Raw genomic sequence first — 13,626 nt, forward strand, 5'->3', positions numbered from 1 at the left:
AAAAAAAGTGATGAATACATCAGAGGCTGTGATAGAAGATAAAACCTTCTTTTCCCCAAAGTTGATTATTCACTGAGAGTACAGCGTAACTGAGAGGTAATTCAGCTGGCGTGAGAAGTGGTCGTTCCTGGAACTGATGCTTGTGAACTTTGCGTTGCCCGCTTAGTAGCGCATGAACTGGAAAGCAGTGATGGACCGCTGGGCGAAAACACACGCGCACGTAAAGTGACTGCCTAGACACAAGACCCACTGAGCAACACGAGCGCTTCCCGTTTCTTCTACGCTATTAATCTGACATAAAGCTAACAAATATTTGTTGTCACCGTGGGAATAACTAAGCGCTCATTTGCCTCATCGACTTCTTTCTCTTATCGGCTGTATGGGAGTTAAGGAATATCGACAGCTGATAAGGACAACACACGGCCGACTGGACCATTATCAGATTTTTGCGCAGCAGTACCTAGCGCTGCCCAACGTTGGCGCTGCCGATACGACGCGTGATCATTTAATAAACGGGAAATGAGAGTTCGCCGCCACTTCCCGTTGCGAGCGCTGTCGTCGGCATTGTCACACTGATCACGTGAGTCGACCCCAGACCGCGTTGGAAGTCGGAAGCCTTCATAACACGCGCTGTGCGGGCCGGCGTTGTTTCTCCGTGCGAAGTGCTGATAGTAGTTTGAAAAGAAGCTTCTTCGTAAGTAAGTGTCGACCCTTACCTCGTTTCGTTCTTAGTTGTTGGCCGAAGCGCGTATTGATTCATAATCGTTCGCGTTACAACGCAGTTAGAACGCCGGCAACATGGCGCCTCGTTGACGCCTTTGTTCCGGCTCGAAGAATGTCGACGTGGTAGCTTGATAGAGCTAACGTTGAATCGGGTGATCCCGAACGCGGTTGTGTTGTTGCGAGCCCTGTTGTGTATAGTACGGATCGTTATTGGTTATCTCGGACGCGTCTCAAACGTTGCGGCCGCCCCTTCACAGGGCGCGGAAGAAGCCAGGCCACCATCTTGGCCGGGGGCGAATGTCGTGCCGCACGGCACGCACATTTTTGTGTCGGCGCACATATCGATTTCTATCTCGGTTCTTGCGGGGGGAATTGCGCACTTCGGTCGCCGCCGTGTGGGCTCGGGTTGCTCGTTGCAAGTCCTTTCTGTGGACTGTGTCCGTTTCATACGTTCTTCCAGTTCGCGCCTTGATTGCACACGTAATCGTTCGAAGAACGTGAACTCGTGGCAGTAGGTTTGCGCGGCAGCTGTTACGAGGACTGACGCATTTTCTTTTCTCTTTTCTTCCAGGCTTGCGCAACAAGTAACAATGGTAAGTTTCTTCTGTGCTTGCGTTGTCAAGTTTATTCAGCCACCCCGCGCAATTTTCTTATTTGAATGAAATGGTCCTTGCCCTGTATTGTGCGACTCGGCGCAGAGGGGTGGTGTATCGGCCCGAAAGCGTTCCGTTGCTTTCGGGCTGAAAATGGTCTTCTAGCTGAGCACTTCGCGTTTAAAATTTCATGTCAAGCCGACGCGCAGCTGCATAACGTCTGTCTGTTAACGTTGGGCCATCTGAAGACGCACCGGATGTCACGGAAGCCATAGCAAATGGCGCTTTATTGTACGAAATTGCTGCGTTTTGCTTCTGAAACGTCTATTCTCTGCTTCGTTCGTACTAAAAATGGTAAATGTTGCCTTTTTTTTTTTGTCAAGTTGGGCGATTCTGCGCTTGTTTCTACTTGGCATTCCGAAGCGTGCGTGTGCATTGCTGTGTGAATGTTTTTATAAACCCTGTCTTCAAGAAACCTTTCGAACAACCAAACAGCCCAAGGTTGATCCCGATACTCCTAGCTCCATTTTTGATCTGAGAGGTCCTTGACCAAAGATAAGAAGGGGCACTGCCAGACCATGTGCTCTAGATTGCACATCCCCCCCCCGCTCCCAGTAATCGTGTGCTACAGTGCATAGAAACCATAAAAAAGAAGCAATGCTGGCATTTGCCACCTTGAAGGGGTTCCCCGCGTGCGATAGTTTCCTCTCGGGTTTTGATGTCACGTGTAGCTGTGGATGTTACCAGCTGCAGCAAGAATTGGTTCCCTGGAAATTTTCTAATCGTAAATGTTTGAAGTGCGCATCTCTTCTCTGTTCCGATTGCAAAATAGGAAGCCACACCAGAATTTGCTTAGATGGAGTTGAGTTCATGAAAATACCAAAGCAGCGTGCAGTGCTTTTTTTTTGTTTTGTTTTATTTATACTCAACAAATTTAGTAATAGAGGCTACGCACAGCACTTGCGAATTGAAAATGTATATTTAAGGTCAAGGTAATGCCGATACGTTCGTTTTCACCATCTCCAGCTTGAGTTGTATCAGTGTAATTTATACCGAATGCATAGGTCAGGGCCAACATTGTCCGTACAGGCCTGAATCGTTGCAATGTGATGCGGGTCATCTCGAGCTATTGTTCATACTTTTTTTTTTTTTTTTGTCGTGTTAGTTGTGATCCTGAAGTACAGTTCGTTGGTTGCAAAACTTTATTGTGGTCCTGCTAGGCGCACGCAACGAGAGACTCCCACGTCGGGACCAATGGGCCAAGCCTATTGGCTGCTCTGCGGGCCTGCTGGATGGCCCAACTGAAGTGCAGTAGTGACTAATTCAATCTTTTAACAAAGTCGTTGCAATATTCATGTGTATTCAAGGCTTTGTAAATAAAGTCCACACTTGTCGGGTTAGGGGAGACCGTGCATATTTTTTTGTGTCCGTTGCGTTTCAGCCAAAGCTGTACGTGGGCAGCCTTCCCGAGGGGTGCGACACTGCCTCGCTCGAGGCCCTGTTCGCCAAGTATGGCAAGGTGGAGGAGTGCGACATTGTCAAGAACTACGCCTTCGTGCACATGAGCTCCGAAGAAGAGTCCAAGCTGGCCATCGACGCGCTGCACAACTCCGAGTTTATGGGTGGCAAGATCACAGTCGAGGTGAGGCTCTTTTCTCCGTTGCCGCAAGCTAGCGCACAAGACAATTACTTGGATGGATAAACTGTACTCTGAAACTATACTCCACCATAGCTTAAGGGATCAATGACATAATCAATGTTAAGTCTTGCCCAAAATTTTCCACAATTCTCAAGTGGCGACATCGCCTATTTTTAGGGTTTTCAAGTTTCGGCTGCATTGGTTTCTGGCTACCTCTGGATGCAATGTCTTTCATTTTACCCTGTTAAGAAAATCACATAGCTCTAGTAGACTGAAAAATTTTGCGTTGTGTGGCAATTTCAAGGCAGTGTTGGCACCCACCTTTTCTCGCTTCTCAAGTGTGTTCTTGTAGTGAGCTGGGTGCCTTTGTATCGTGGGAGAGTATTTATTACTTGATAATAATTTTGCTCTTTAGTGTAACATAATGGGGGGTTGGTAATAACCAGTATTGGAAAGGTAGATAGAATACAACTGTGGTGTTGAGCCTAGTTCGGTTTAGACTGTTTCATCTTGCGCATGTTGATGTGCCTGAACTTTTTTTCTTTGCGAGGGATGTACGCGTATACTGTTAGCAATTGGCAACTTGATGCCAGGCGATTTTTTAGCATGCGACAAATGCTGCTGGCAAAACTGAAGGTGTGTGAGCGTCCAAGGCCATAATAAAATTTAAGTTTGTGTCATTGGCACTGCGTCACGCATGTTTACCGTTTCGAAACGATCATTTTGGTTGTCAGTGCCGTGCTTGACCCAGTCAGCAGGCCCCAGTGTCTGTGCGGCTATGCATTCTAATGCTTTTCGCGTTTTTCTTGTACAGGCTTCGCACAGTAAGGTCCGTCCCAAGCCTGGCATGGGTGGACGTGGCCAGTGCTACCGTTGTGGCCGCCAGGGTCACTGGTCCAAGGAGTGCCCACGAAACCCGTAAGAGCTCGCTCACTTCCCGGAACAGTCTAGCAGAGACAGGTGCACTAGATTGCTCGAGCGCATATGCTGTGCTTCGCGTTTATAGACTCGGCGGCTGGTGCTCGTGCATTGAGGTAAAATATATGGGTGGCTCTACATAAGTCGCAGTTGCACCGCAAGGGAGAAGCAATAATGCAATGTTCTCAAATTGTAAAGTTATACGAAGTGAGGCTGATAGCCAACTCGGATCTCTTGTAACTGTCCAAAACGCGGGTTTACGAGAATACGACCACTTCAAAGAGAGCAACACTTCTCGCACAGTACCTAGCGGTGTGTGTGAGCCGCCCGCTGATCACTGCAGAGATAGCCAGCGATCGTGACCACGCCCTGACAAGCAAAAGTTCATGGTTGTTGCTTGAGCAATTGGGGGAGGGGGGAATTGCACGATGGCATGTATCATCTCTGCTTTAACCGCATTCTTCACTCTTGCTCGCGCGCTTTTGCCCATGCATACATGCGATGCGCAGGGGTATGGTATCAAATTTTAGTTTATACGGGGCATAACGGCGAAAACCTACCAAGAGTGTCCATACAGTATCTACGCAATAATGAGGCTATTGCACAATTTAGTTGAGTGTTTGAAAAGTGCAGCAAATGTTGCTTCACAAGTGCTTTGAACAGGACTACTGCTCAAAACTTGCCCTTGTGGCTTCTGCAAGCCTGCTACAAAAACGCATTTGCCTGCTCCCAAACCCATGTACCCTGTTCCACCCCTGAAGTATTGCATCATTTAAGGGGGGAAGAGGGTTTTAAATTTTTTTTTTATATTTCTTGACCAAATTCAATGAAAATTGTAACCCAGACAGAGTTTTTCAAGCTGATTTCAAAAATATAATTGCTTTTGAAATTGGTTGGCCAGTTGCAGAGATAATTAAAATTAATCCTATATTGTTTATCAGAACAATGGAAAGGCAATTATTGGCCAGAATATTAATATTGACATATGGCTAGATACTATGAAGTGTAATTAACACAAATGTAGGATTACTTTTTTAATATTACAAGTATTACCAATTTTATAGCAATTTGAAGTTTAATCTCCAGATATCTCTATCAAGCGATTAAATTAGTACCAAGAATAAAAATTTAGAAAGACTAGATTGAAAAATCTGTTCCTACATTTGTGTAGGAGACATATGTAGCTACATGCCACCACAAGAATTGTGGCTCTATGTGACCTCAAGACCAAGATATCGCTTTGGCAAGTTTCAAAAACATCGAAAATGACATTCTGAGAAAACGTCAAAAAACAAAATAGGCTCATATTTAATACAGAAAATCACAAACTATTTACAATGTTCACAAATGGCCTAGCATCAGTACCCTCCAGGAACATAGTCTGTCTGTTTAGAGTCATTTCGGTGTTGTTTTCGTAGCACACGCTGCAAGTTTTCTGCAGAAGCATGCTTGCGTGCGCATGCTTCAGCACGGTGGCGATCTTTTTCACTCATGCGCTTGGTCAACTGTTGGCCAGGGTTTAGCTGAAGTTCTTGAAGTATGGCTGTAGAAGCTTTTTCATACCCAGAATTGAACTTCATTACAGCCTCTGCCACAGCAGCTTGCACAGCAAACAATGATGCATGTTTCTCCTTCGGCGCCAGTGCCCAAATAATTGAGTGGAGACACTCGTTGTTATTTTGGGTCTTCCCTCTTAGGCATCGCCGAAGAAGCGATTCATCAGACAAACGTCTGTAAACTGGAAGAAGCGCCTCACATACATGGGGTGGCAGATTGTGGCGGTGTTTTGGAGCAGGCTCACCTTTGGCCTTTGCTGCGTTTTGGCGGCACCATGAATCTGGGCCCTCTGGACAGAGAGTGTGGTTAGAAGTGACATCGTTTGAGGTGATGTGGTAGTATGTGGCCATGACTGCTTTATGCATGGCCTTGACATCACCTTTGTGCGATTTCAAGGCCCAGCCATAGTAGCTGCTGAGCTTGGTGATAAGCTCACCAGTCAGCTTTCCTTTCCCACCGAGACTCTCTGTACCAGAGGACTTCTGCTTGGAAACTAGATTTCGCAGTGCTGTGCCCATTCTCTTGTGAATGTGGTTAACACAATCTTCCTTGTCCACGGGTATGTATCCATAGACTTTCGCATCTTGAAGAGCAAGGTAAGCGCGGCTGTCACCATCCGACAACAAGGTCGTGTACCGCAGCTTATGCTTCTGCAGCGATCTTTGGAAGAGGATCAGTGCCGCTTCCACCTCCATCTCCCCAGCTTTTTTGTCCGTGTTTTTCTGGCATGCGTGTGCCTCCTTCCAAGCCTGGTAGGCAGGGTCAACTTCTTTTGGTGCCCGTGCGCACCCAGCACAGAAATTGCTGAGCACTACATAATCGAGCACAAATCCTGTGTAGAGCTCAATTACGGTGCCGACGCCGATATGAGACGAGTGGCCGCGCGTCATCCATGTGCCATCGAACGATATAGCGATGTTGTCCGGGCTGTTTATATTTAGGTCACGGTACAAATCGCGCACTAATTGTGCACATGTCCCCATCAACTTTTCTGCCCCATCGGTTGCCGCGGGGACGAGTTTCGTTTTCAAGTGTCCCTGCCATGTTTTATTGTGCATTCCTCTCTCCGAAATGTTCATCGCCGCAAAAATGTCGTTCATTGCGGTTTGCCCGTTTCCGGTGCTCTGCATTGCACGCTCCGCAAGGATGTTTATGACAAAAGGCCTGAGCTTTGCTTTGCCGCTCACGCGCGGCGAGCTCCATCCCTGCACATTATCGCCGCAGATCGCACATTCGGCAACAAACTTCACAGCAAGGCCAAAATCCCGCTCACCTTTTCGCACCGTGAGGTTACCACCACAAATTGTACACTTGCAACTGGTAGACGCCAGCAGCGCGTTCATCGAGTCGTAACTAGCGATGAAAAAACTTGTAGCGAGATCGTTGCTAGCTTGTGTGGCAGCGTCATCACGATCCAAAAAGTCAGATTTTCGGGCAGTAGCAGGAGTTGAAGCAAGTACATTAAGTTTTTCTTGAGCTTCACTCTCTATACGCCGCAAATCTTCTGGCTGCAACATTGCAGTGTCGTGCCGAAACGACGACGAAGACCCGCGGCGGTTGTCAAGAGCGCTTTGGGGGACTAGGCCTAACACGCCCGCATCGGCGCCGCTCGACTCGGGAAGCACGCCGTTCTCCGCATGGTCAGGAACTGGTGGTGGCACAGCAGCGCATTTCTGGAAGTTGTACGGAGTCTTCCTCTTCCTTTTTGTTCCGAATTTGTACTTCGTAGCGAACTTCGGCGACGGCGTCGACATCGTTGCTCACGTGCGAAAACCAGTTGACGCGTACGGTGTGCGCACAGTCGCCGCGGAGTGATGCAGACGATGCCTGTCAGGCCAATGGCGTGACCCGCTGCGGGTCACGTGCCGTAACTGGCCAATTACTGCGCGTGTTGGGACTTCTTTTTGAATCGGGATATCTTCACAGCCAACGCGCGCTCGGAGCCGAAAATGGCGCGAAAATCAAGACGAGAGGCTGCGCTTTCAAACGATATATGATTCGCGGCTGTCGGACAAATATGACGGCCGTCGCGTGTCACGGAAAAGGCGCTTTATTTACCAAATTCTTGGCTCATATTTAGCTGGCACTGGTGCTAAAATTGATATTACGGCTAAGATATCGTTTCAAACTGCATAAAACTTGGCGAAATGGTAGAATATTGGATGGAAATAGCAAAACTGCCATTTCCAAAAAATCAACTTTTTGACGATTTTTCGGCTTTTAAAACCCGTGTCCCCCCTTAAGATTTTTAGTACTACAGTGAAACCTCGATTATACGACTTTCAGGGGACCACGCAAAACCGTCGTATAATGCGGGCGTCGTATAATCCAAAAACTAAGGATATATAAGCAGTGACGATCATTGCTGCCCCACAACAGTCAGTACATAATGCCTGAGCAAGTCCGCAACGCAATACGGCGATACTCCGGTAAACGTAGATTAAATTACTTGAAAAAATGACAACCACGCATTTTATCGGAGGCGTGAACGAACCTTTATTCTCACCTCTTAAAAAAATCTGTAATTTTTTTCTGCGAGTTGGCCCAGCCACGACGCATCAGTTTCCTTTCGAGAGCTGCGACATCTTGCAGCAAGTCGCCGACCTCGTCGTATGCGCACGCAAACCGCCGAATGTTGTCGACGTAATCCAACACGTCCGTGTAAGTCGGTACGGAAGCGCTTGCCTCTGCGGTATCGTCCATCTCTTCTTCGTCGGAAGTTTCCGCAGAGTCGGGACGCACAGTTTCAATAATGTCATCCAGCGACACTGCACTGCACACAGCGACATCGTCGTCGGCACCAACATAGTCCGCGAACGATCCAGGCAGCTCCAGGCGCCCAAACTCGGGTTCGTCATCATCAAGCACTGCAGCCTCACTGAAACAGCCGCCACTTCTCGTAAAACCGCAGTGTCTGAAGGAGTTGGCGATAGTTTCCTGCGTGACCGCGTCCCATGCACTAGCGATGTAGTGCATTGCATCGAGCACAGAGAGCTTCGTGGCCATCTGCTTGCGTTCCATGCCCGCTAGCCGACGCTGAACCAGAAACTTCCTGTATTTCTGCTTCATGCATTTGATGACGCCGGCGTCAAGTGGCTGCAGCTGACTTGTGCAATTCGGGGGCAGAAATGCGACTTTTACATTCCTCAAATGCGACGTATCCGTTGGATGGCACGGCGCATTGTCCAGCAGAAGAAGAATTTTTCTGTCTTTAGCCCCCATTCTCGAGTCTAGCTGCTGCAGATATGCAGCAAACTTGGCAGCAGTCATCCAGGCTTTGCGGTTAAACGTGTATTGGCACGGCAGCCTTTTCAAATTTTTGAAGCATCGCGGCTTCTCAAACTTGCCAATCACGAGGGCAGGAAGCTTTTCCGAGCCGTCTTCATTAGCGCAAAGCAACACAGTAAGACGCTCTTTGCTCCGCTTACCGCCGTGACAACCCTCTCCTTTGAACGTCAAAGTCTGGTCTGGCTGCATATTGTAAAATAATCCAGTTTCGTCTGCGTTGAATACGTCGCAAGGCTTGTACTGCCGTATCAGTTCCGGCAGCAATGCGGTCCATTGTTCAACAGTGGAGGAGCTGACAGACGAGCTCTCTCCGCAGCAGCGGCTGTAAACAACTCCATTTCGTTTTTTAAAACGATCTAACCAGCCGTTGGAGGCTTTAAAGTCGTCAATGCCGCAGCGCAACGCAATCATGTCTGCCTTCTCCTTCAAAATTGCGCCATCCACGGCAATAGCTGCACTGCGTGCCTGACGCAACCACTCTACGAGGGCCTTCTCCATGGCAGCGTATTTGCCATCTTTCGCGGCCTTCCTGTTCAGGCCGAACTTTGACGCATTCAGCAGGATGCTGTCCTTCTTCGCGAGGATCGTTTTCAGCGACGACTCGGGAATGTTCAGGTCGCGGGCAATGCTGGCCTTTGTTGATCCGGTCCGCTTCTCCGCCTCCTCAATAACTCGAAGCTTTTCGCCGAGCGTCAGCGGTTTTCGGTTTCGCGACATCGCGAGACGCAGAAGTCACAACCAAGAGTACTAATGTCAGAATGCACAAATGTGGCACGTGGACTCAGCAGCTGCGGCGCACAATCTATCAACGATGCACACACGTGAAGGAATGGCCACAGAACACCCACCAGTTTGAATGGCAAAATGGCAGTGGGCCTATTCAATTTTTGCAAGCGCATACCTCAGCGCAAGCTTTGACCAATCGCGTGTGGTTAAAACGCCCCAGCCCTCTAGTAGATAAACACCATGGCCGGTTCCCGTGGCTGTCAACAATCGCCGATCAACATGTCTGGTGCAACCCGTGCAACAATGCGAAATCTAGTGAACGTTATCGCACGCTCGAAAGTGATCGCGAAATTATCTGCCTTGTTACCTGCTCAATCACTCCCGAACCACAAAAAAAAAGAGGGGGAAAGAAAAACAAAACAAGACCGCAACAAAAGTGCGCAGTGCACTGCGACAAAATGAATGCGCTCCGGCTGGCTTTGGCCGACGTTGGCTTTGGCTAGCTAGCCTAGGCCGACCGCGACTGCGTTGCGTGCCGAAAAATTGAAGCGGCTCCGTGAATGCAGCGCCGCGGAAAGAGAATGCAGCATGGAATGCAGAAACGAGCTCGGTTTCTCGACTTTAATCCGGCCGCGCTGCCGGAGTGTGCCTGCGTGGCAGTCTGCGTCGTCGTCTCTGTTTTTTTTTTACTCGGTCAGTCCAGGGAAGCGTCGTACGAGGCGGGGCCGGCGTAAAATTGTGTCGTACAATTGAGGTTTTTAATACATTGCTTCTATGGGAGTTTTGCCGGGACCGAGCCAATTCGTCGTAAAACACGGGTCGTCGTAGGACCGGGGGACGTATAATCGAAGTTCCACTGTATTTCCCAGTCTCCACGGTGTCTGCAGAATCTGTCAGCAACTGTACTTTTGGCCATGCTAAAGAGCTGCGTGTCCTGCATAGTGTCCTTCGTTGTGTATCCTTACAGAAGACCAAACATTTTTCAATTTTGTCTTAAATTCTATTTATTGCAGCCATTCCATGTACTTCCATTTGTACTTTAAGCGCTATAATGTCGCGTGGGCATACTGATTTGTTTGGTATTACCATTTTTGCCGTGTTGTAATGTTTGATGCCAACGGCCTTCAATAGCAAGTGACGCTTGAATGGCTGGTGCTTCCCAAACGGCTCCGATGGCTTCGGTGTTAAATGGAGTGGGCATTACTTGCAGGAACGCGCGTTTTGGGTCTGGTATGCCCATGATGCCTCCCGGTGGTGGCCCTCTGTCACGCTACCCCAGTGTTGGAGGACCCGAGCGGCTGGGCTACGGCTCCGGTGGGCCCGACCGGTTCATGGACCGGGGTGGAGCCTACGGCGACAGGGGCTTTGGGGGTGCGCCCGGCTATGGCGACCGCATGCGACCCTATCCTGATCCATACGAACGCCGGGCTGCTCCGCCACCGCCCCCGTCAGCTGCTCGCGACGACTTCTACTACTATCGCCGACCTTACGAAGACTTTGGGTGAGCATTTCTCTTGCTCGGCAGAAAAATTTTGCACCTTTGAGCAAAAGTACATTGACCTCTGCCAACCTAATACCTTCGCAGTCTAGACCATTTCTCGCACTTTGTCAGCATAATGCTTTTCACGGCAGGCTGCTTGCAGCTGGACGCCGATTTCCACTCGCACCTTCATGGTCAGTATACTTTTGCTTGTGCGTGTACCTGTCACTTTCAGACTCTAAGCCTTGACGAAACAGCAAATGAATGAAAAGTGCTCGTGGATTGAAACGAACATTAAAGGATAGTGTGCAGACGGGTGCTAGTAGCTGCTCCGGATCGTGTAGCTACGAATCTAGCAGCGAAAGGTAATGTTGTGTTTTGTGTAAGAGTTGAAATATGGTGACGCGAAACGGTTGGCTGTAAATTCTGCACTTCTGGACAAAATGCTTTGTTGAGGGCAGACCTAGAAGTTTCACTGTCTGGGTCACGTAATATATTAATTGGGCACGAAAAAGAAGCTCTGCTGCTTGTATAGTTGTTTTATAAGGTAGGTATATTGGGAATTAATATTTATGATTAGCAGCGTTACTGTGAAGTAGCGTAGTGGCCAACGTTGGGTGGTCTTGTTCCTTCAGGAGCAGCTACTACGGCTCTCAGGACGGTCCAAGCCAGAGCTATGGCAACGGCTACAGGTGAGCCGTCTCTACGCCACTGTTGTGCATGAAGCCAAAGTGTTGAGACTAATTGCTTTATTAAAGATGGGCTGTTTTTTGGTGGCGGCTTGGTAGTTTCTACCCTCAGTCGGGCGTGTGAAGCATGCGCGACTGGAGAAGGGGTTGGGGGAACGAGAGATGCAGCCACAGTTCAGTTGCATGAATTTACGATGAGCAGGGAGACGACGTGGCTCACTCCGAAAATTTGCTGGCAGTGCTGTGCTTTTTTTTCTCTCCCCTCTTCCTGGCGCTCGGGTTGCCCGTGTGTGCACGGCTAACGCGCAGCTGCGTGCCCTCTCTCTTCTCCAGTTATTCGACCGAGCGGACGGCGTACCCCAGCGCGTCGCGTACCCCCGCGTTCTAATGAGAGCGCGCGCGCGCGTCTCTGCACGAGCGGACTCGGGGGCAGTCTCTCCTCACGGACGCGCTTCACGGACTGGCGGAGGTCGCGTCGTGGCTAGCCGGACGTTGTGCGTGTACCGCCGCTGCAGTGAAGAGGCCCTCGCGACATAACACACACACACCTCTCTTCTGAACCTTTTTTTTTTTCTTATGCTTTCTTTTTTCATCACTGAAAAAGGAAAACCTCATCACTGTCATTGAAGTGTATATGCTTTTTTGTTTTTCTTTGAGAAACACTACCACCCCCTCGTCATGTGAGTAGCAAAACATTTTCTTCTCATCACTGTCTCAGTAGAGCTGCTTTTCTTTCATACTGACTGTGAATAAAGGATGCGGTGTGTCGCAGGCGTTGCACCCTGTGTTATGAAGTGGCGTGTCAAGTTTTCTCTTGGGGGGAGGGGGTGTTGTTCGGCGGGCTGTGTACGGTCGCGGTGACGCACCATATCCAGCGGTCGTTGCGGGGCCTGCTACTCCGCTACGAGAGGGGGGACGGAGGGATGGACCGTGCCGTTGTACGAAATGTTCTTGCACGCGGTCTCGAGAACAGAGTTGTTCTTGGCTTCATGCCAGCCTAGGTGGAAAGAAATGTATTTTTGTAAAAAGTGGCCCCTCGAGTCATTTCGCGGGCGAGCAAGTGAGGGTTCGACCACTTGGCACAGTGGACAAAGTTTCCACATAGTCCGCATCTGTAACAGCCACTCCAGGAAAAAACATTAAAACAAAACATGACTTGAATCAAACTTCTGCAAAAAGTCACATGCTTTACACTACATCATGCCTAGGGCTAATGCACTGCCACAATATTCAGTAAGGCTTGTGTGTAGAGCATTATTTCCACTTTTTTTTTGCTAATACATTCGTACTGATTTCACTTACATTCACATTGATAAAGCATGGGTGTCTACCCCCATGTTAGATGCTTGCCTTTGCAGAATTGAGAATTCGGGTCGAAATCGTACAAATATAGTGTCAAATTTCTAGACAGTTTCTATCTGATAAACAGCTCGCTGTACTTGCATCAGCGCAGTAGCTCGCCTGCGGAGCCCTACATATGTCCGCTCTGTACGAAAGTGCATTTCTGGTTCACTAGGGACCGTGTCGGGTAACTGGCTCCGCCGACGGTCTTTTGCGCGCACAGACGGAAGAGTGTGTGTGTATCGATTGCGCACCATCTGCGAGAAGGAGCGCAGCCTTTCCCTGTTGAGCCAGAGCCTGGTTTGGCACTGGGCGGGGTCTCTCTTTCCCCTCACAGGTTCTGGCCCACGGCTCGCAGCGAGTGGACAGGCCCGCAAGACTTGTCCGCTAAGGTGGTGGTGGTGGTGCTCTGGTATGTGTTGCACGTGCCTTCTTTTGCAGGTCTTCCCGCCAGTTTCCAGCAGTGGCGGACGGTCGTCGTCAGAGTGTGCGATAATAAAAGCAGTTTTCTTCAGCCCAGTGTATTTTTGCGTGTGCTTGCATGATTGCCAGTTGAATCTTTCGTGTTGCTATGGAGTTTGTGTGTATTGCTGCAGCAGTTCTGGAGTTTTTGATAGCGCGCTGCCATTGACAATGTCTTCCAGTACAGTGGATATACAGTAATTTGAATTT

The 13,626-nt window shown here is 49.1% G+C and overlaps 1 protein-coding gene across 6 annotated transcripts; it reads left to right on the top strand.

Moving 5' to 3' along the window:
• Window positions 1-553: 553 nt before the first annotated feature.
• Window positions 554-13,514, top strand: LOC142765709 (RNA-binding protein 4.1-like). Of its 6 annotated transcripts, none has more exons than XM_075867175.1 (7): window positions 554-698; window positions 1,295-1,316; window positions 2,758-2,958; window positions 3,770-3,873; window positions 10,655-10,945; window positions 11,560-11,616; window positions 13,292-13,514. In XM_075867175.1, exons 2-7 carry the CDS (start codon window positions 1,314-1,316, stop codon window positions 13,497-13,499), a joined length of 864 nt encoding a protein of 287 aa, XP_075723290.1. In that variant the 5' UTR covers window positions 554-698; window positions 1,295-1,313; the 3' UTR covers window positions 13,500-13,514. The 6 variants fall into 6 exon arrangements, with proteins under 6 accessions (XP_075723290.1, XP_075723294.1, XP_075723295.1 ...); XM_075867179.1 differs by having other exon boundaries at window positions 557-698; window positions 13,396-13,468; XM_075867178.1 differs by lacking the exon at window positions 13,292-13,514 and adding an exon at window positions 11,947-12,407 and having other exon boundaries at window positions 561-698.
• The last annotated feature ends 112 nt before the right edge of the window (window positions 13,515-13,626 follow it).

The sequence above is a fragment of the Rhipicephalus microplus genome, chromosome 6 (genome assembly GCF_043290135.1).
Source record: "Rhipicephalus microplus isolate Deutch F79 chromosome 6, USDA_Rmic, whole genome shotgun sequence".
Classification (NCBI taxonomy): Eukaryota; Metazoa; Arthropoda; class Arachnida; order Ixodida; family Ixodidae; genus Rhipicephalus; species Rhipicephalus microplus.